This window comes from Prinia subflava, chromosome 9 (genome assembly GCF_021018805.1).
Source record: "Prinia subflava isolate CZ2003 ecotype Zambia chromosome 9, Cam_Psub_1.2, whole genome shotgun sequence".
Taxonomy (NCBI): Eukaryota; Metazoa; Chordata; class Aves; order Passeriformes; family Cisticolidae; genus Prinia; species Prinia subflava.
This window is the reverse complement of record NC_086255.1, coordinates 3,353,796-3,377,092: the sequence shown is the minus strand read 5'-3', so window position 1 is coordinate 3,377,092 and position 23,297 is coordinate 3,353,796. Positions and strand designations below refer to the sequence as shown.

The 23,297-nt window shown below is 50.5% G+C and overlaps 1 protein-coding gene across 2 annotated transcripts in view; it reads right to left on the bottom strand.

Annotated features, from left to right (window-relative positions):
- FAM53B (family with sequence similarity 53 member B) overlaps positions 1-23,191 on the bottom strand; it is a 42,592-nt gene extending 19,401 nt beyond the window's left edge. Inside the window, exons 1-4 of one of the 2 annotated variants that reach the window (XM_063405126.1) lie at positions 23,040-23,161; positions 11,934-12,038; positions 7,932-8,164; positions 4,840-4,891 (exon numbers count right to left, since the gene is read on the bottom strand). In XM_063405126.1, coding sequence (XP_063261196.1) covers positions 4,840-4,891; positions 7,932-8,000 — 121 coding nt within the window. In that variant the 5' untranslated portion in view covers positions 8,001-8,164; positions 11,934-12,038; positions 23,040-23,161. Of the gene's footprint in view, positions 1-4,839; positions 4,892-7,931; positions 8,165-11,933; positions 12,039-23,039 lie in introns of both variants that reach the window. The other variant, XM_063405125.1, reaches the window with a different exon arrangement.
- Positions 23,192-23,297: the final 106 nt, after the last annotated feature.

Here is a 23,297-nt window from a genome sequence, read left to right as displayed (position 1 = left end):
CCAAACCTGGCAAAGAAAATGGTGAAAGCACCACTATCCCCAGCCCCAGCTTGGGGTTATTTGATTTTCCCCTTGCACAGTGTGAGGTGGCACCTCCGAGTGCCCAGCCATCACTGACCAGTCCCAAAATACCAGATAGCCAAGAAAATGGGTTTTCAGTGCAAATAGGAAGCAGGCTGCCCTGAAAAAAATTGAAAATGGAGTAGACTGAGGGCTGAGGGTATAATTAAAGAACTCTGGAAAGCCTTATTGAGGAAAAGCAGCTGGTTTTCTGCTCAGTTTTTAAAGACTAAGATTCCTGCGCACGTTGATAACGATAATTGCACTGGAGCCATTAATTCTGTGCAGGTAAACATGTATCAATTTTCTTAAACTACAAGCCTCAGCCTGGTTTACCCTGAGGCAGAAGTTTGTTCCAGGATAAAACCCACCATGAGAACCCCTTGGTCTGCAAGTGGCTGGAAAATTCTCCTTTGCCTATTGGAAAACAAAGGGACAACCAGAGCTTGCTGTAAGTGCAGCCTGAGGGGCTCTTGCCCTGATTAAAGAGGTTCTTCTTGGCTGTTAGTGTCCCTGGATGAAATAGCATCTTACTTCTGGATTTTGACTCAAAACTGCAAAAACAAACACTGACACCTTAACAAAACCCAGCTGCTCTCTCACAAAACCTTCACCACATCAAACAAACCCTCGTGGTGCTCGTGGACTGAAGTCACATCCCAAAATTGGGGAGATGGGTGTTGTCCTCCACCCCTGAGAGCTTTGCAGTGCCCCACGGAGAACAGGATCCACCCTCAGAGCAGCACAGCCAGGTTTCCAAAGGCTGAGCTCCAGGTTTTGCAGGAGCAGGCACTTTGCAGCTCAGTGATGGCCCTGGGCTTTTTAAATGACTGCTGTGCTCCTCTGGTGACACAGAGTAAATGTTAATGACCACTCATAACCACAGAGAAGGGTGTAAAACCAAAACGCTGACACAACTTTAACTACGGCGACACAAATGTGCTGCTATAATATTTTTACAGTTCTTTTTTATACATAATGCATGATCCTTCTGCTCAAGTTTCCTCTACGTTCCTTTCCCATGAAATAATTTACATTAATACATAATTTATTATGGCAACTTGTAAAGCAATTAGGGGTTTCAATCAATTTTTCTTATCCTTTTTGGCACATAAATTCTGTTTGGAACCTAACCCAAACATTTGTCTGTGCACAGGTGCACATCCAATTCCCTTTTTTTGTCCCATGTTGTTCAACTTGAATTTTGGTCTCACAGTCCTTGTGCACGGGGGAAAAGGCAGCCTGCATTTTCCACTGCCCCCTGTTTATGTTCAGGAGATAATTTCTAAGTGTGGAACACATTTAATGGTTGTAATTAGCTGATGGCAGTGCCAGGGAGCTCTCCTAGTGCAGAAATGAGATGAAAATACGATGGGCAGAGCTGTGCTTCAATGGAAAATGAAAACAACAGCCCCAAAATCTACTCTGGAGATGAAACACACCTGTGGGCTGTGGGCTCCTCGTGCCAGCAGCCTGCACAGGGGAGGGAAATCCCCGACCTCGACAGTGAAACGTGCTCAGCTCTTCAGCAGGATCCTCTGGAGAGGTGTCCCTGCTCCAGCTACACCTCACCAGAATTCCCCAAGCAGCTTTTTTCTCTTTGCAGGTTTGAATGTGCACCAAGATGCTCTACACTGACGGCCTTTCCAAAAACACCCCAAAATTCCAGAAAACCCTGCTTCAGAAATTGGAGGCATGCAAGCCTGGCAGCTGCTCTCAGGATGCATTCAAGGGCCATCAGCCCAAGGAAGGGGTTCAAGGTTGGACTTGATGATCTTGAAGGTCTTTTCCAACCTTAATAATTCCATGAGCTGGCTTTTCTCCTGCTTTCTTGGCTTTCCTCTGTCACCCAAGGATGGTGAAAAGCCACTTCCAAGAACGAGCTGTGCAACAGTGAGCCCAAGGCTGCAGCCCTGCCCTGGCACGCTCGGAATGATGGTGTTGCCAAATGTGGTGGAGGAGTGACGTGAGAGTGCCAAAGGACAGACAAGCTGACCTGTGTGCCCCATCCCTCACCCTGCTCTGCTGCAGCACTCACAGAGGACAAGCTCTGAGAGAGCTTCCAAGGGAAAATGGAAATGATGGCTGCTTTGGGAAGGGCACTGCCCAGAGGATGAGTGCGGGATCTGTCCCCGATGGGCTCAAAGCCATCCTCCTCCTCCTCCTCCCTTTTACAATCAGGGCTGGGATCCTGCATGCACAAGCACCTTGTCACAGCCTCAATAAAGCCCTGCCTGCAGCTTCCCTCAGAGATAATTTCTTGCTTACACAGAAAACAGGAGGTCACGGCTGTCAGCACACACCTACTGAGCTTCTCTTACTAGGTCAGGTTGGACAGGGCTTGGAGCAACCTGGGCTAGTGGAAGGTGTCCCTGCCATGGCAGGAGGTGCAGTGAGATGATCTTTAATGTCCCTTCCAATTCAAACCATTCTGGCATTCTATTACTTTTGACTTCTTATATTGGAATTTTTCTGTATTGGATGGATAGCAAAAGACATGGGCAGGGACACCTTCCACTAGCCCAGGCTGGTCCAAGCCCCATCCAGCCTGGTCTTGAACACTTCCAGGGACAGGACAGCCACATCTGCTCTGTGCTAGGCCCTCACCACCTTAATGGCACAATTTTTTAATATGCTATCTTTTTCTAGCACAGTCACTGCCATTTTCACTGGGGACCTGCCACGGAGACTGCTGAGGAAGATAAGGGGAAAAAAAGGAGGGGAAAAATACCCCCAAACTATCCATCAACAGGACAATTCTTACACTCCTGGGTTTTTCAAGGACTCATCAAGGAGAAGGGAAAGCAGTGGTTGTGGAATTTATAGTTTTAGGCATTTCACCTTTAATCTTCCTCCAGGCAAAGGGCTATATAAAGATAAAACCCAATCTTTTTAGCAATGTTATAATTTCACTGGCAGAAATATTTCTCACAAACCTAAAAGCCAAAAGATTGTTTAGATCACCCTGAGAATTGGACCTAACCATCCAATATATCAAGTCTTTGACAATGTTTACTCAATATACTGAGTTTGGTTACAATCTATAATCCGTTTTCAGGTTCTTGCAGTGTTTAGAACCTTACAAGAAAAGCTCCAGGGCTTGGATGATGCTCTCCCTGGCAGAAGCTGGGCTTCCCTCTCCCCTGCTGCCCCATGGCCATGGGGTTCAGAAATAAGCTGCCTCCCTGTCCTTGCCCCAAAAACACCAGAAAGACTTTTTTAAGATTCTCTTTTATCTAAAACCCCCCCAAAATCAGTCAACTTCCCTCCAAACCTCCAACATAGGTAGGACTGTGAGTCTTTGCCTCATGTTGTCTGTGCTACCAGTCCAAACTTCACTGTGTTTATTTATCTCAGTGCTTTCCACTGACAGGGACTTGGCCCCTTGACCTGAAATATTCCCCAAGTTTGGCATTTCAGTAGTAACTCATTTAAAAAGTGGAGCAAGTTTTCATACTGGATTAGTCTGTGGTTGTGGCCCACATTTGGGGACATCAGGAAGAACACTGAGGGGAGATAACTAAAATGAAACCCAAGCCAAGCAATGCCCTCACACGAGGGAAGGACAGGCTCCTCTTGACTGGGCATGACAGGGACCACCACAGGGCAAGCTGAGGTCAAGGAGGTGACATTCAGTTCCCTCAGGAGGATAATTTGGCAGCCATGAAGAGCAGCACAGCAGAGCTATGAGAATGCAGAAGGCTCTGTAAAAACTCCTAAAGACAAGCTGCTTCTCAATTAGGCAGAGACTCTGCGTATCTGCTGAAGAGCCTGCCAGTGCCACAGTGCAAGACAAAACCATCTGACTTGGGTTTTTTGTTCCTCACTGATGTTTGAAAGGCAGGAGAGAGGGAACGGGCTGTCCCTATCCCTTCTTGACTTTGAAGCTTGTGATTTTCATCTGAAAAAAAACCCACAAATGCTCTCCATCTCCCCCACTCCCAGCGGCTGGAGCTAGCAGAGAGCTTGGGAGACATCTCCTGTCAGTGCATGTGCCCGGCTCTCATTAACGCTAATGAGAGTTGTGTCCATGAGGAAACGGGGCAGCCCCTTTGTCTGTGAAGGGTTGGCTTTCACAGCAAGGAGCTTGGCTCAGACTTGACCTACAATTTTAATTGGGTTTGGAGGCCTCGCCCGGCGATTGGCTCCCCGCTACGAACGCTGAAGAGCACAACACAACAGCAATCCTCTGGCACTCTCAGATTTTCGGGATCATCGGCCAGGCCTCCATCCATTCTGGTGGCTGCTCAGCATAAAATATGATAGCAGGCTCTGACATAAAAGGTATCAAACATATTACATTATGGTTACTGTCAATGGCAAAAGTGAGGCATTTTCCGTATTGTTTGAGGTCTGTCCAACCACTTTGTGCCAGGTGGTGGAACATCTTAGTGGTAATGCTGTTATTTATTGCTTGCATCATGCAAACAGTCAAGAACCACAGTCCTGGGCTGGGTATTCAAACACAGCCTCAGACCCCAAATGTTCATAATCTCAACTGTAAGAGTAGCTCTAAAAATAAGCAGATGTATCAAAGGGGAGGGCAAAGGAGATAAGCAATGCACTCAGCAATGGCAACAGGGCACAACAACCTCCTCTGGGGAGGAGAGTGGCACAGGTGTGGTGGGCACCCTTCCATCCCTGCTGGGGGGTCAACCCCAGAGTCTGCGGGGGAGTGGTTTTGGAGACATCCAAAATTCAGGACGTCCTTCCACCTGTCACTGTGAGGAAGCGGGAGAGGAGGTGGAGGAAACACGGAGAGAAGTTTCTGTTACTTACCCATCACGCCACAAGAGAAGAGGGTAGGTCCTTGACTCATCTTTGGAGTGTGCTGCAAACAACCAGAAAAACTATTCACTTCTCACAGACTCGACCTGGGCACCACCCTGCCTGCAGCCTGGGCAAAGCTTCCATGGCCCTGTCCCGGCAGGGACCAAGGGACAGTCACCTTTCCTCAAGGGAATCAACCTTAATTAAACTGTGCAGAGTCCTTGTCAAGGCCTCAGCTTGCAGATCAAGGGTTCTGCAGCCAGCCCTTACCTCAGGGAAGAGCTGCAGCGAGGTCCCCATCCCCAGGACCCAAAACTCTGGAGAAACTAAAATGGGAGCTGCCATTCAGTGGTAATCCTGGATTGGGCAAGAAAGGAGCAAAAGTGGTACCTTGAACCTCATCCAAGCCATTAAGGCCTCCCCATCTAGATACAAAGCAGCTATTTAGCTTTTTTAAGCATATAATGTGTTTCTAAGGCAAGGCGTCCTCACCTCAGCACTTCTGGGGAGTCTGTGCTCAGATTGTGCTGATTTGCACTAAAAATAGGGGGAAATGCCACTGCATGGGTACAAAATAATCCTGGTTGCTTTTCACTCTCCTTTTTTTTCCAAGAATTTTCCTCTTGACAGCATAAGAGACACCATCAGACTTCTAAAAATGAGCACGGATGGGTTCACATATAATAAATCAATATGTTATCCACAGCTGCATGCCATTTCAGCTATGCCTGCAAAAACACACTTCCATGCTAATTGTTCCTTTATTATCCCTAAAAATATCCATATTCTGGCTTCTGAAGTGTCTATCCTGGCAACACCATCCCATCTGACTGAGACTTTACTTCATCTGAGGGAAGCACCAGCACGGCCCCCACGTTCATCTGCACTGCCATAATTGTGTTTTATCTGGCATTAGGCCACTGCACTCACACCTTCCCTCCTGATCCATGTCTTACATGTTGCCTGCTCACATAACTACGGAATCTCAGAATGGTTTGGGTTGGAAAGGACCTTAAAGCCAGCCAGTTCCACCTGGGCAGGGACACTTTCCATGTGTCCAGGATGCCCCAAGCCCCATCCAGCCTGGCCTTGGACACTTCCAGGGATGGGGCAGCCACAGCATCTCTGTGCCAGCATCTCCAGTGCATAATGAGGACAACAACAATAATAATAACAACAATAATGTACCAAGTGATGGCACCTGAGCAATCTAATACAGGATCCCACTTCACACACACACAATTCTGGAAAAACTGGGTATAGAGGGATAGGGAGGCATAAAACAACTACAGGGTGTAGATGTGGAGAGGGTAAATAAGGGTCAGTCACCTTTGGGGCTTGTGCCACTTTTCTAGGCAAAGTAAGGATATCTCCATCTGTCAAGCCTCACCTTATGATCCATCAGCAGAATTAATCAGGAGGCAGAGAGGACAGGCAGCTGTCTCCAAGGAGCAGCCAAAGTGGAGCAAAGATGGAAGTGGGACAAGCCCCAGAGAAGGCAGGGGCTGTGCCAGTGCACATCTGTGTGCCAGCCCCAGAGACCAGACACTGTCTGCCAAGGCAGGAGGGAGAGGAGTCTGACATATGTCCCTTATCGAGTATAATTACCATTTTGTAAGACTTTTGTCTTTATACCCAGTTGGGAGCTGAACCAAAGGAGCCCACTGGCTGCTGGCAGGTGATACTGCCCCAGCGCTCAGACATTTATTTCCTTTGGGTTTCACTTTTTGGCTTTCCCCATGAAGTCAACAGAAAAACTTTTGCTTTTTTTAGTGGTTCAGCCTTCGAGTGATTGTCTGCCCCAATTTAACAGTCCAGGCAATCCAGCAATTCACCTTGTGTACCCAGGACTGTCCCTGCACTCCAACCCAGCCCCAGAGCCGCAGGAAGCACTCGGCAAACACACAAGGGCAAAGCTTGTGTCATAGCTCTGCATCTCTGCCACCTGCCCGCAGACACCCCGAGCACCCAGCCCTTCTCCTAGGAGAAGAAGAAATTACTCCCATCTGCCTCTCTGCAGCCAGTTCCCCTTCACCTATCCCACACACTTCCCAGGGCACAGCTGGCACTGAATGTTCAGGCTTCCCCCTTCCCACCCTGAGCAGCAGCCACGGGAGATGCTGCCTTCCCAGCAGGAGCTAACACTACAGCAAGGGTATTTTTTTAATGTATCAATATCCTTCCCAAATTTCACCCTTTTAAGGCAGGATTTTCCACTGCCTCTGGCTTGCTCACCTTCTCCTCCGCCTTTCACTGCCAGGGGAGCCTGCCTTCACCCCAGCCCACTGTGCTCTCTGCCTGGGGAGCCCAGCTGGACAGTTTGTCATCCTCAGCAAACTCAGGCATTTCTATTTCTTTTATGTTCAGAATGCCCATTTATGGCTCATCCTGCCAGATGCTTCCTGCTGTGTTCCTGCACGCCCTTATCTGAGACTCTCAGAGCACCCTGCCTTTCAGTCAAGCTTCTTCTCAGACCAAGCCCATCTCTCCAGGAGAACAGAGGGGCAAATGTCCACCACCAGCCTTGCTCTGATGGCTTTCCATCACCCTGCACCTCATCATTGCTCTGACCCTGCCTCCAGCCAGGTTGCCCCTTATTTCCCCTTCCACAGGCACACTTGGCCCTCACAGCATCCTTTAGTTTGTTTGCCACCCCTCATTTGCTTTTTTGTTGTTGCCTGCTCATTCAGCATGGTGGACTTGCACCTCTCCAGGCTCCCAGAGAAATTAGGCACCACAGCACTGCCCTTCACCATCTCCCACCTAATCCTGCTTCCCACTTGCTCATCCTCCTATTAATGATGAGCATCTGTTCGCTGTCGGTGAAGCAACTTCTCACCTGTGTTATTCACTGCATTATTTGATTGTTTTTGTACTGTTTATCCCATTGGGTGCTTACTGAAATCCACATATGCAAAAGCCACAGCACTCCAATCATTTACTAATCACCTGCTCCTTGGATATTAATGCAGCTTTGTAGAAATCAGTGCTACAAACCAACTAGAGATCCATCCCCTGCAGGAAAGAAAACCCTGATCACAAAGCCACAGCAAAGTTCTTGGCAGTGAAACAGTTTTGAACAGAGATTTCACAAAGCTTACCAGCTCAGTCCCGCATGTTACAGAGTCAGCACCTTTGTTTTCCCGAGTTTTGGTTAAGATCATCACCATGGTAATGCAGTCCTGCCTCGGAGTCCATCAGGGTGCAGGCAAAGGGTGCTGGCAGCTGGGGGCTGGCAAAGCTCCTCTGTCAGTCCATGTTCCCCCAGGAAAGGCTGGGCCCTGCCAGCTCCTCGGGGGATGTGCAGGGACAGCCTCGGGGTGTGGAAAGCTCCCTGCACAAAAAGAGAGAGAAGAACAGCTTCAGGAGACTTTCCTGGAGGGTGAATGCACGGGGCAAGGGGCAAGCACTGCCCCAAAAACACCCTGATGGTGCTTGCTGGAGGGGGTGTGTTTATTTTAGGGTCTTAAACATTGTTGGTTCCCTCTGCTCCCCGTCAGCACAGAGGTGTTTCACAGGATGGGGCACTCACAGGAGCTGCTGGAAGCACACAAGGTACACAAGGTGATCCACAGGGACACAAATATTGCAGTCAAATTAATAAAATTTCCTCTGAATTCTCCATTTGAAAAGGGGACTCGCATCCCTTGTAATGAGGATACAAAAGGCATTGAAAGAGGAGCTCATTAAAGCTCCAGGGTTGATGCCACAGAAACCCTTTGCCCCCAGACCAGCTGGGAGCAGATGTCCAGCAGAAAAAGCCTCTCTGGCATCATTACGGCTGTGAAATCCCCTGCATGCACCTATCCCACCCCAGTCACTCCGTGATTCCCAATCTATGTTGAGCCCTTTAGGGAAAAGCACAAGGCAAAGGGTTGCCTGCAAGGAAGGAGAGACAGCTCCTTGCCCTGAAATCCTAAGGTTCACACCATGCCTCTTGATTTTCACCTATTTCATAGGTAAGAAAAGCTAAGGCTGGACAACAAGGGGGCTCTTGAAACAAGAACTGCAAGGCAGCTCATAGAGCACTGCCCAGCCCTGACCATGAGCCCTGTCTCACCTCCTGGCATCCCCCCCAACAGCCTTATTCCCTCGTAAAGCAGACAGATTGCAGCTCAAATCTGATTACCGAAATCAGCGTTTTCCCCAAATCACTCCCCTAATCCTGTTTCGCTCTTCTGCTGCCCTGCAGTTAATGCAAACACCCAAACCCACCATTTGCACAATCCAAAGAGCATCAAACACTGGTCTTGTACCATCCAGTCAAAGAAAATTGTGATATTTAAGGACAACAGGTGAAAATGTTCCACCAAGTATTAACCCTTATTCCGAACTGATAGGGCTGCTCTTCCCAGCTCCTAAATCATCCTGTCCATGTTTGCTTGGATTAGAGCTTGCAGGGGTGTTAAGAGTAGCTCATTTGAAGGCCAGCTGGCTGGTAAAGAAAAATCACCTTCTATTATTTTATGAGGACAAAGTTCATCCAGAGTGCAAAGCCAAGACTGGGAATCAATACATTTTCTGAAGATTTACTGTTCCCAAGGGTGCCTGGTACAGTCTCCAGCTTTCTGTGGGATATCAGTGGACTCATAATTTACAGTTTACTGGTAACTTCATCATAAACCTCTGGGAAACCCAGTGACCAAATGAAAACTGTCAAATAGAAAAGTAAACACTTCAGAGCATAAAAATGACACATAATTTGCAAGCAGGGTTAGATGGATACTGGGAAGGAACTCTTGGATGTGAGGGTGCTGAGGCCCTGGCACAGGGTGCCCAGAGAAGCTGTGGCTGCTTCTGGATCCCTGGAAATGTCCAAGGAAAGGTTGGATGGGGCTTGGAGCCACCTGGGATGGTGGAAGGTGTCCATGGCAGGGGGTGGAAGGAGATGGTCTTTAGGTTGCACTCCAAACCACACCATTCTGTGATTCTGTGATTTCTATCTATCACAATCTTTGCTGTTCCTGATCCTGACAGAGATAGGAGTGCTGGCTGCAGTGACAAACTGTGCTGGGAGGACACTGGCACAAAGCTCAAACAAGGGCTCAGAGCAGCAGGAAAGCAGCTAAGCACATTCACCAGGTATGATTTCTCCAGGAATAATTACCCTTCCCTAAGGTGATGGTTAATGCTGCAGCAGCAGGCTTGGAGGAGCAGCAAGTACAGGCAGAGGCTCCCTGCCCTGGCACAGCATCACACCTCCCTGCTCCTCTGCATCCCCTGCAATTAGCACAAACCCTAATGACAGGCAACACAGCCAACTACTGGCAAGCTGGCAGCCACCACCACCCCCAAACGCCGGGGCCGAGGCGCACTTGCAGGTATCAGCAACTTTACCCATTGCTTGGTTGGGTTTTGGAACCATCCCCATGGAGAAACTGCAATAAAAAGGGAAACTTTCCAGTGAAACGTGATCTCTGGCTCCCCATCCTGCCTCACAGGGCTCCTGACGCACGGTCCTGCCCTGTCACATCCTCTCCATGCAAACCAGTGCCAGGGACACAGACTGCAGGGCCAGGATGGGCCCTATTGATGCTGAGGAGGAAACCACTGTGTATTTATAGACTGGACGCTTTCACACACACATGCTAATAAAAAGATACTCTGCAGGGACCATTAATTACTTTCAGAAATGTATTTCCTCATTTGCAATCAGATAAAGGAACTGTCTTCATCATGATGTCAAGGTTAAGTTTAGACTCGAGCCATGGCCACTGGGATTGACACCATCTCCTGAGCAATATGAAAAGCCCCCGAGAAACTCTAGTGCACAGAAATCCCCAAATTTCAGCAAACCCTGCCTCCTACATGGTTCAAAACAGACCAAGCAGAAGCCTCATGTGATCTTTGCTGTGGCAGAGGTGGGAAGAGGTTTCTATCAGCATCACAGCTATGGAGTGTTGGGCTTGAAAAAAAATTAAGTGATCCAACTCTCATCCACAGGCTTGAAAGGTAAACTCTGGGGAGCAAACGTGCTCCTTCCAAGGCACAAGCACAGCCTCAGAGCTGCTCACAGGGGATAAACAGCCCCTCCCTGCAGGGAGGTCTCACACAGGACTGCTGGTAGCACAGCAGGCTCCAAGCAACACTCACAGCCGTGTCCTGCTCACCTGCTCCACTGAACTGCATGGAAAAGACCTCAACATTGCAGGAAAACCTGCTACACTGCTCATCTGCTCCACTGAACTGCATGGAAAAGACCTCAACATTGCATGAAAACCTGCTACACTGCTCACCTGCTATCCTGAACTGCACAGAAAAGACCTCAAGATTCAGCAAACTGTCTGCCAGATGTTCTGCCATGGCTGGAGGGAGCATGAACAGTGATCAGCATCACATCCTCATGCAAACAATGAAAAACTTCCTCACAGAAAGGGTTACCAAGCCTGGAGTCCCCATCCCTGGGGGGATTTAAAAGCCCTGTGGATGTGACACTTGGGGACGTGGGTTAGTGGTGGCCTGGGCAGTGCTGGGGAAACAGTTGGACTCTATGATCTTAGAGGTGTTTTCCAACCTTGCCAACTCCATGATTCCATGGTCTGAGCCCAGAAATACTCCTTGTGAAGACGACTGAGGACCAGCATCACACAGATTTCCACTTGCTATGGGATCACCACCCTCTGCAGAGAAAACATTCAACCCCTGCCCAGCTCAATAATCCATCTCCAGACAGTGACACTGACATGAAATGCCCTGTGCAGCCACCAGGGATGGCCACAAGCAACCTGGCTCATGGAGCCTGAGATCAGCCCTCACTGCCACAAACAACAGGCAAATAAAACAACAATTTCAATCCAATCCCCTGCTCCACGTGCCTGGGTACTGCCTCAGCCTGACACCAAAGTCACACAAGGCAGAGGGTCCCCTGCCCTCCAAGGCCCAAACCACACATCCAAACAGCCCCACGCTCCAGGGAGGGCCTCAAGTCCAAGCTCATACCCAGATCCACATGCTTGGGTTGAACCTCAACTGCAGGCAAGCTCTCACAAAAAACAGGAATGAGAGGAATTAAGGAAAATTACACATCAGCTCCTTGAGTAAAAGGTTTATTGCCCCCGTGCTCTAAGGAGTAGGAGTGGCAGGGGAGTGAGTCCCGTACACACCAGCAGCAGAAGGACTGAAAGGACAGGGCAGGGGCAGAGGTGCTTTGTCTCAACATCTTTAGCTCGAAGGAAATGGTGCTGACTTTGCCTTTTCCTCCCTGGCAACTGAAAAGGAAAAGAAGAAAGCAAAATTAGTCACGGCAAAACAGCGACCAGCAAGAGAGAGGTGCAAGCGAGGAGCCGTGGGAGGTGGCAGGACAAGGGGCAATGGCTTCAGACTGAAAGAGAGTAGGTTTGGATTAGATATTAGGGAAAAATTCCTCCCTGTGAGGGTGGTGAGGCCCTGGCACAGGTTACCCAGAGGAGCTGTGGCTGCCCCATCCCTGGAAGTGTGGGCCGTGCAGACAGAGCCTACAGCATGGTCCCAGTGCCAGTGACCACAGAAATTACACATTTTCCTTGAGCAAACCCATAATCATTGCCTATCCCACTCATCAGGGGACTGCTTCTACCTTTGAGCAGTATTTCCATGGAAGTATTGGAGCAAAGGTTGTCTCTGGAGGAGAGCAGCTGAAGCAGCAGCAGCAGCAGTCCAGCCTGCTGGCCCAAGAAACCATCTCACCTTTCTGTGGGTTTCCCCCGCCGCCCCAGTTGTGAGATTTATTACAAGAATTTGCAGTGGTCTGTGAGACACTGTGAGTGTTGGCCATGCTCCCAAAAGCTGAGGAATTGCTGAACTGAGAATTGCTTTGGCTGCTTAATCTCAACAACTAGGGATGCTGAACAAGGCAGCAGGGTCTGGGTTTACTTTTAATTACTGCTCAGAGCATGCTGCTCTAGTAAACAACACAAAAAAAACAATTCTTGTTTCTTCCTTATATTCTTTTCCCATATCCAGCCTGAGATGTCTGAGCTGAAGACAGAAAATGTCCCCACCACACTGCTTTTACTGACTCACTTCTCAAGCATAAACAACTTCAAACAGCACGTGAACCCCCTGGAATACCTGTCTGTATGAAACAACCTCCATCTGCTTACAGACACACAATAATGCTCTCAGGGTTACAACCACAGAATGGTTGGAAGGGACCTTAAATCTCATCTCATTCCAAACCCCTGCCACGGGCTGGGACACCTTCCATGTGTCCAGGTTGCTCCAAGACCCGTCCAACCTTGCTTTGGACACTTCCAGGGATGGGACAGCCACAGCTTCTCTGGGCACCCTGTGCTGGGGTCTCTCCACCTTCAGTTAGGGGGATTTTTCAGCCAGCCCAGGCTCCCTTGCTGGCTCCAGAGCTCTCAGAATCCCTGTGAGAAGCAAATCCTGGAGATGCAAAGCAAGTTCAGCGCTGCAGCACCGACTGTAACGCTGCTGCTCGTCAGTGACCACTAAAAATCCACCCAGATGAAAGAGGAGCAAGATCTGGGACATCTCACTGTGTAATTGGGGAACACTTGCCAAGACCCACAACACCATCATCGCTGTCAGAGCCAATTTGGATGCTGCTTGTAAATCAGATTTCTCCCTTCTGCAAGGCTGAGATGGAGAACAGGTAGAGGCTGACAGCCCTTATGGACATGCCTGGATTTAAAGCAGGAAAATACTGGATGCATGGATCCACTGCCAGACTCCACATTATCTTCTACCACCTCCCCTTTATGGATAAATAAGACTGCAGAACCCTCACATGAAGCCCAGCAAAATGATCCCTTAGAACCTTCCAAAAATTGATATGATCTCCCTGAGCTCAGGAGGCAGTATTAAAAGAATTTCAGATGCTTTCAGTGGACAGTGTCTGTGCCCACACAGGGTGACACCCGTGCCTGCTGTCACCTGCACACCCTACACTGTTTGCATTAGACCAAAGCACTTTGGTTCTTGGGCAGGCTCTGGGGGTTCATTCCTCAGCTGAGAAATGGCTTTCAAAGAGCTCCTGGGCTCCTGAAAGATGAACCTGGAGCCTTTATTAATCCTCCTAGTGACAAAAGGCACTTTTCCCTGTTGTTTGTCCCTCTGTTGCCATCAACACCGGCAAGGGGGAGGCACAGTGGAGGGAGGGACGGAGCACTCCGGGGCCAGGAAACCTTTGCCCACACTGCCACCTCCGTGTCTCCATGAATTTCCGAGGCCTGCATCTCCCATAAATCTCTTTAAGGAACGAGCAGCCCAACATCTGTGAGTTGTCTGAATTAGCGTGGATTTGGCAGCCTGAACAGCAAACTCGCATCGCCCCGCAGCCGTCGCGTTTCTTGTTTTCCTCGGGTTCATTAAATACACAACAATCTGTCACCAGAAGACGGTTCCTACGTGCAGGGGCTGCCAAGGAGCCGGGCTTGATGGCTCTGGTGGAGATGGGGGAATGTGGGATGAGCAGAGGGGGGCTCTTCTGGGTGCAGCAGGACGAGGAGAGGACGGGCTGCACCCATCCTGCCTCCCCCATTGACCATCCACCACGTGGCAAAGGTTATCTCTGATGTCAGAGCCAGCCTGAAGGTGACTCTGGGAAGCTTCGAGGGGAGCAGAGCAGAGGGTGGGACAAGCAGGAGGAGATGCCTCCAACAGCCACGGATGTCATCCTGCAGCATCATCCCAGCTGTGGATGAGCCACATCCAGAGGGAGGAACCAGGCTCTGCCAGGGTTATTCACACCCATGAGCAGAGCCCTGGGCAGGGGCATCCCTGGCCCTGAGGAAACCGGCGGGTTCCCAGTGCTGCTGGGCAGCACGAGGCCCAGGCATGCAGGGAGGGCACTGCCAACACCCAGCCACAGGCAGACTGGGCTGATGCTGAGGTGGGGAACAGCACTGGAGGCTCTGCCTTCCCTCAAAGGAAGTCTTTTGCTACGAGGGAAGTCAAAGCAAACACCCACTCACCGTGTTTACCCGCCTCAATCAAAGCCAAAGCAGCACTGAAACGTGCCCGACAGCATTTCCACGGAGCCATTCATGGAGAGTTTGGACTTGGCTTTTAGCTGGGGTTTATAACATCGCAGGGAGACGCTTGCGAGGCTGGAATAATACGGAATCTGTTGCTGGAACACACTCTCTGCTCCTGCCAGGTGTCAGCAGCACGTAGAGCCCAAACCTTCTGCAGGTCTGGCTCCACCAGGGGATCCCTGGGGGCTGGCAGTGAGATGCTTCCCATGGGAACAGCTCCAGCAAGCCCCAGGTACAACTGCCCCAAAGCAAGGTACCCCACCAAGGCATTGCCCAGCAGCAGAAGTCATGCCCACAGAGGACAGTTTTCCCAGAACTGGGATGCTTTGTGCCTGGAGATGCCCCTGATTCCCATGGAGTAAGGCAGGATGAGCTCCACTGCAGCTTAGCAGCCATAAAAGCCCAGATTTTGCAGCCCGTCTCAGAGGTGAGGAAAATTTGAAAAAAAAATAAGTGGAAATGCAAACAGCCTCTGGTTTTATTTGGGCTGGCAGGAACACAGTCCTGCCCTGCACCCTTTAAGCTCATTTATGACAGTGTGAATAAGCAGTAATAAAGGGGAAAAAGAAATTAAAAATCTGCATTTTCCACCCCATAGGTCTCCATGTCTGGATAGTCTCCTTATATCCCTCTTTCTCTCATGCCACAGGTGAAAATCAGGATTTTCTTGAAAATCAGATTCCCCTGTGCCACAAAAAAGGGAAGCCCAAAGGACAGAGGGGTTGGCCCCAGCACCAGCGTGGTGAAACAGCATCCTGAGGAGAACTGACCCAAATGCTGCATCCCATCCTGGCTCCAAAGCTGCCAGGAAGGGCACCACGCCAGGTATTTTGTCAGTGCACAAACATGAATGATTGCCCAGGACAAATAGGGCAGCAAAAATGTCCACCTTCATCACATGGAAAAAACATGTATCAACTTGTGACCCTAATGAGTGAAGGAATTAATGAATCCTGGAATTTGTAAACCATTATGAAGTCCCTAAAATAATGCCAGCACCTTCAATGAATGAGTCTGCGAGTTAAACATCAGGTTCTGTTAGAAAACAAGACTGAGGGGTTTTTATAAGTATTAAGGACAATAAGAAGTCCCACTGACAACAACAGAAAGAATGGTGGAAACATTAGTGAGGATGCCGAAAAGGAAGAAATAGACAATATAAACATTAATGTCCTGAGCAGAAAGGAAAACAACACAGTCACATTTGTCAGGAGTCACCTGGGATGATATTAAACAGCAGGCACTAAATATAGATCCATCTTAAACAACAGCTCCATATAAATTTATACCTTCAATTTTATAAGATCATGCCAAAAAGTCTTGTGAGCCATTGCCACTGATGGTCCCTGGGGACAGGCACAAGCCAGCCTGTAAATGTGGTGGGTGACACCTCGAGCCCAGCAAGGCTCTGGCTTCAGTGCAAGGTCAGGGAGTCAGGAATCACAATTACAACACCAAGGAAAGAGCCCTGCTCTCACCTGAATCTCTGTGCAAGTGAGAGGGAGTGCACAGAAGTGGGTGACAGCTACTGCCAGCACTTTGCTGGCACATCTCAAACAGACCTGCAAGTAACTGGTGACACTGGCTGCAGCAGAAAATGCACTGCCACCCTATGCCATGCAGGATTCCTGGCAGTAATCGGGGAGGAAACAGGAAAATCAGTGCTGTGTGAGTGACTGAGACCAGCACAGTGCTAAACACAGAGAGAAATGAGGTAATACAGAACAGGGAGAAGCAACCAGCACAGTTGGGTACAGAGATGATACACCCCAAAAAACTAAATTGCCTTAAAGCCACTCACCTCAAAGGCAGGGACACGTGCTCGGGCTCCTGCACGGTGCAGCAGAGTACCCAGGCATGCAGGGCTGTGTCCAAAGGCTGCATAAATCTGGGGTCTCCAGGAGGAGAGGGGACAGTGCAGCCTCTGTGCTCTGCACTCCACGCCCTCTGTGGGCTCCTCGAGCCTCCTCCCACCTCTGAGCAAGGTCTGGAGGGGGCTCTAGGGGTAACTGGGGGGCTTCAGGACACAGGTACAGTACAAGACTGGGAAAACATGGAGTGGCAGCTGCTGAGGGTGACCTGGCTGCCTCAGAGAGGGCAGGAGGGGCTGAGCAGGTCCCTTAGAGGGAGCAGACCAGCAGCAGGACACCTCCCAGCACGGCGGGAAGCTGGAGCTATGCACATCCAGAGCAAGGGCAAAGTGCAATTTTTTCCTGAACAACACAGACAATAATCACTGCAATAAACTACAGGGCCACAAATGACTGCACAGGGGTCTCAGCTGGTGCTACAGCTTTGTCTCTGCACTGGGGGCCTTTCTAAAAGACACTGCATCATAGAATCATTTAGTTGGAAAAGACCTTTAAGATCACTGAGTCCATGCTCTAGCACGAATTAACTCAGAAAATGACCAAAAATGGTGACACACAGAGCAGTCCCAGAAGCAGGGCTCTCCTGGCTCACTGCCCTACACCCCCAGGGAGCTGTTGCACCCCGTGCCCAGCAGCCCCCATGCCCCAGGGTGGGATGTGCAGGGATCAGGAGGGTGGACTGACACAGCAGCTCTTCCACAGGCTCTTGTCCTGCTCCTCTTGAAGCTGCCACCTTTGGGGTGCATCATGGGGTTCACAAGACAGGCACAGGGAGGGCATCCCCAGCACAACTGCAGAGCTGGAACCTTTTCTTTACATTATGTTTCACATACATACATCTGAAACCTCCAAGGGAAAAGCAATTCCTACCAACAACACAAACCATGCACAAGCGAAAAAGTGGGTGAGAGTTTCTAAATGAAACGTTTACATTTTGGCAATGTACATCTTCTTTAACCACGATGCTTTCGCTCTGAGAAGTGCCATCCATTGCACTGCATTTCATTTTTATAACACAACTGAGAGTCCAGTAATCACAGAATGGCCTGGAGTGGAAGGGAACTTAAAGAGCATCTCATTCCACCCCCCTTCATGGGCAGGGACACCCTCCACTATCCCAGCTTGCTTCAAGCCCTGTCCAACCTGGCTTTGAACACTTCCAGAGATCCAGGGGCAGCCACAGCTTCTCTAGGCTTTTCTTTTTTTCTGTTTTTCTGAGTTGACAGAGAGTCCACAACCCCAAAAATGGATATTTTGCATGCTTTCTATATCTTTATGATTATAATGGCTCTTTGGCACACAATTGTAGCTTTTGGCACCTAGTTCATAATATTAAAACTTGCCCTTTCAAAAAGATTATACAATATTCATTTGTACCAGCTGGGACAAAAAAACCCCAAAGCAGTTGGTAACAGGGATAATAATATATACACTTGAAGTAATTTCACAGCATTGACAACTATTGCCCAGCACAGCAGAAGGCTGTTCTCAGTAAGGTTAAGGCAAGCACAGAAACACAAAAATCAGTTATTGTGACTTTCCCACATCACTTGAAATGAGAAGTGGCCAGCTCCACCTGGCCTAACTGTGCTGCCAGGCTGTCCTAAGCAGAGAAGACCAGTTGTCTGCATGAATTCCTTTTCCTTATAATTAACATTTCCCATTGGTGTAGAATAGTGATGATGGCACTTGTATGACTGGGGCAGACGAGCACGAAGGCTTGTCTGGGCTCCCTGCAAGAGCCGTCAGAGGGTAAAGAACAAAACAATATGTCTCTTAAATGCAAATAAGTAGCACACTTATTTAACTCATCCCCTTGGCTTTAGGAGCAGGATGAGGGGTGAGTCTCTCGACCCCCTGGTCCAGAGCAAAGCCAGTCACTGATGCACCTCAGCAGCCACATCCCTCTGCACCACCTCCCCGAGCCCTGCTCCTCCTCAGCCATCCAAAGGACTCCTGGTGCTTCCTTTCGGGGGCTGCTTTTGAGCACAGAGAGGGAGAGCAGGTTTTCCAGCTGCTGGATCAAAGCTTGCCAGATCCCATTTTTTACAAACCCTGGGAGACGTAAGGATTTGTGAGCACGAAACGGCGGCGAAGTCAAACTGCGCTTTCCCCACGGCGCCGTACCTACCGCACAGCCAGCCCTGAGCCCTGGCTGCTGAAAGCAAGAGCTGTGGCCAGGAGCCACGAATACAGGGAATGATGTAGCCCAAGGGATGCCTCAAATGGACTACAGAGGAGTGACACCAGTGATGCTGCTATATTTAATCCTCTAAAAGCAAAAACCATGACCAAGTCTCCCTTGGGTACACTTTTAAGGGGGAGGTGCAGAAACTCAATGCACCAGAACAGATTTTTTGCACTCACTCAACCAGTTCTTAAAATATTACTCAAATGAAGTGATTACTGAGCCAAACTCGCCTGGTACTTCCCACCCATCCGTGCAGGGACCCACAGCATGCAGTGTTGGGAGCAGCCACGCTGCACACAGGGTTTGATGCTGCTCCTCCAGGTCAGTCTAATGCAGTTTGCTCCTCTCTGCATGTCAAAGAAACTTCTAACATACCAAATCTTACTTCTCTTACACAGCATGTGTCAGATGCACGAGATGCAATATCACACATATCCAATGCCACAGGCTACAAAACTCATGGATAAACCACCTGAAGGAGAAATTCTGGCTGGAAGTTAACTGCACCACCACACTTCTCAATTTTCAGTCCCCACTCCACCTGTTGATGACTAAAGACCCACACATCCACAGCCTGTACTGGGATGCACCATCCCAGCAAGGTTCCAGAAACAGGCTCTCTTGCTTGGGAATTTCTGTCTCTCTAAATGCAGGCAGCTCAGAAAAGTTTGGAAAAACAAAACAGCCCATGGATGTGCTCTCTCCAGTTCCCTGCAGCAGAGCCACGTTCTGCATTGCTGCTCCACAGAAATGGCTGGGGCACGGGCAGCCAGGCTGGCACGGAGTGTGACCTTGGAGAAATCCTTTTCCACAGCTACAACACGGCCACTGCTCACAGGGAGAATCATGGGCAGAGCCAGAGCCCCAGGGCTCAGCTCTGCCGGTGTCCTGGCCACTTCCAAGGAATCTACAGAAGGTTTCATCCCTAAAGAAGGAGGTGGCACTCATCCCATGAAATGCTGGGGATTGGGGACAGGAGTTTCCCCTGGGGGAGCAGCCCATAGGCTTCTTGACCGGGCAGGCTGGCAGGCACAGGGGAGCAGCATGGTGGAAAATTCCCTCCTCTACACCCGGTTAGTTTATATTTAGCTCTCTGAGGAGCAGGCTGTTGTTTTGGTGGTAGTTTTTGCCCAGCCCCGCAGGGACCCCTGCAATGGGAACTGTGGCTCCCCCCACACGTGAGACCCACGGCAGTCAGGGCCCTCTGCTGCTCGGCAGACCTGCTTTGTTTTTTTAGTTCTGTTTCTCCGAGTCAGCAGGCTTGCTTCCTCTTCCTCCTCCTCCCGTTTTGGGAGGGAAAGGAGCAGAAAACTTCAGCCAAGAGGAGAGCTTGCTTGAGGAGCTGCAGAGGAGCAACACCCCAGCTCCTCTGCTGCCCTGGTCCCCCATGGCCACAGGAATAAAACTTGTCTTTCTGGAGGTATTTTCACTCTAGGAGAGAGTTTTGGTGAGTGCAGATGTGACACAAAGGCTCTGCTTGCCCTCTCCCTCCCCTGGGATGTGGGAAGGAGACTGGACCCCACCAGGCTGAGCTCTCCAAACAGCTTCGAGCATCTCTGGCACCTCTCCCTGTCCCAGCCCACTGGTCCAAAGTCTGCCCTGCCACAGATTAATGTTCATTAGGACTATTTCCCAGCAACATCATTTGACAAGCCACGTGACACGGGAGGGGGAAGGGGACAACACCAAAATCACCCTTTCAGCTTGGGGTGTCCTCTTTCCCAGCTGAGGTTTTACAAGGCAAGTGCAAACCACCTCCATGCTGACAAACAAAAGACAAATTCTATGCAACCTTGTAAGAAAGAAAGGGAAAAGGAGGAAGAGTCTCAAACCACACAGTTGCCATTTGAGAAATCAGAAATCAACCAGCAATAATAAACAGACAAGTGGGATAAAGCTCATTCTCTTCCCCACCCATCAGGACACAGCCCATAGTGTCAGCTCTGCACACAAATACAGGTGTTTTGGCAAAAAGTTGTGTATCTTGTTCTGCCTATACTTTTGCTGAAAGTGAAGCAAGCTTTTGCTACTACAAAAAAAAATTGCATATAATTAACCAATGCAGGTTTGGGGATTTATATTGGCATATGCTTGCCTATTTGCATGTGTGAATATTTATACACATGTATTTATTTATGCAGGTATCCATAGCTGAAAATTAACCTACAACGGTGCTGGTTCTGTCCCACGGTCTGCTTGATCTCCATATACAAAAATCTGGATCTCACTCGCCCAAATCAATTATCCACTGAACAGATTTGCACAGATTTTCTATGCAAAGTTTTGCACTTAGAGCAAAAGGCCATCTGCTTTCTATAACCACTGTGGTTCCTGGACACCTCGGCAGAGCTGGAAGTCGCAGAAGTTTCCCTGCCTCCTCTGGGCTGGAGCTGGAATTGAGAAGCTCTGGAGGCAGGGATCCAGCAGGGCACGCGTGGTGTGCTCCACGTGGCTGTGCTTGGCAGGGCGTCCTTCCCTCCTCCGAGATGGGGAGAAGAAGCAATTCCACGGCAGGTTGTTTTGGCTGGGGTTTCCCCCCACTTTTGGAAGCAAGGAGTGCTTCTCCTGATAAAGTGCCTCCAGCCCTAATCCTGCCCCCCTGAGCAGGGCCGTGCCAGAGCTGGGTGTGACACACCCACCACCACAAGCATCCTCAGGCTCCACAGGACTTTGAAAAATGAAGAAATAAATCAGAAGCTCACTTCAAACCCGCACCGAGCCACGAGAGGTAAGGACAGAGCAAACCGCTCTGAAATTCAGGTTTTTTACTATCATTCTAATTAATCTGTTTCATGACCCACCCCAAATATTTTCTCTAGAAACATTATCTACACTCTTTTGGGGTTTCTTTATTTCTTTTTCCAGCCCTCAGAGAAGCCCTGGTAAATATTTCTGCCCACGACAGAGGCAGGCCAAGGGAATCTGGGCTTAGTGATGGCAGCAGCATCTCCTGTGTGCAGAGATTCCCAGCACTGGGCAGAGATGCTCACAGCCCTCGGTGTTTTTACTGGATTATCGCAAAACTCTGCTACCTCTGCAATTTGCAAGTAGTTTTTAATCTGTCAAAATAGACTTTTAGTATTGCTTGAGGATTCAAAAGGAAAATATGCACATCTGGTTTCAATCGCCAACTGAAGTTTCGTCTATCAGCCTATTTCATAACAAATTACGCTTACTTTTCACTCCAGAGGATTTCCTAAGGAGGGGATGAGCTGCCAAGGTACACCAGCGTCTGTGGAGACCGCACGGCACCGAGGCAGCAGCACAGCTCAGTGACAGGCACCGTGCTGTTGCAAACTCTCTCTGTGTCCAGTAAATTAAAATTATTGAGGAGAAGCCCCTTGCCCGTGAAATCTCTGCGTACGGCTGTACGTGGAACCTTCACGCACCTCAGGACCTGATCAACCTGACGTCACTGGATGGAGAAACAAGACTTGCAGGCTTTCTAGGACAGCCCCACTGCCAGGGCACTCACACAGCAGGCGCTGTGTGTCCCATCGCGGCGGGTGCTGGAGACCCACCCGGGGACCGGCCTGTCCCCCCTCCTGCTGCCCTGAGCTGCCTCACACGTGCCAGGAGTGAAATCCGAGGCACGGCTCGGTGGGGAGCGTGCGCTGGCCCTGGGTGAGTTGAGAGCATCCCTGCGGGGATGCCCAGCCACGGCTGCCCTGGGCTGCAGCCCCCCTGAGACCCCGAACCGCGGGAGTTTTGCACCGAGCCCGACGGCACCCGAGTTTCCCGAGCCCCCTGGGGGAGCACTCTCGGCCCGGAGAAAGGAATGCACGTGTTGATCCTTTCGCAGGAAATAATTCCAGAGGCAGAGGGCTCGGAGCGGGTGAGGACCGCTCGCCAAACTCCGGCGAGCCGCCCATCCCCGCACGTCGGGCTCAGCATCCCGCACCCCCCCGCCGCTCCGGACACACATCCCAGCGCTCCACGCTCCGCCCGGGCGGCTCCTCCGCGGTGTCCCCGCTCACCCCGGGGCACAAAGGCGGACACCCCCAGCCCGCTCCGCGGGGATGCGGTGGCGGCAGGGGGTACCACCCTGCTCCCCCATCCCCTCCGAGCCGCCCCGTCCCCGGGCAGGGCGCACCGCCGCCCTTTGTCCGCTCCCCTCCGGCCCCCTCCGGGGCGGCACGGCCCCGCTGCGCTCCGGGCATCGCTTACCGAGCGCTTCCCGCGGTGGCGGCGGAGCGGCCCGGCCGGGCCGGCTGTGGGCGCCGCTCCGACCGCGCTCCGCTGCCGCCGCCGCCGCCGTGCTGCGGGCGGGGCGGGCGGAGGGAGGGAGCGAGGAGGAGGAGGAGAAGGAGGAGGAGGAGGAGGAGGAGGAGGAGGAAATGTGCTTGTCACTTCCTGAGCGGAGCCAGCGCCGGCAGAGCCCGGCCCGCACCTGCGGAGCGCCCGCCCCGGGGAGCCGCGCACCGG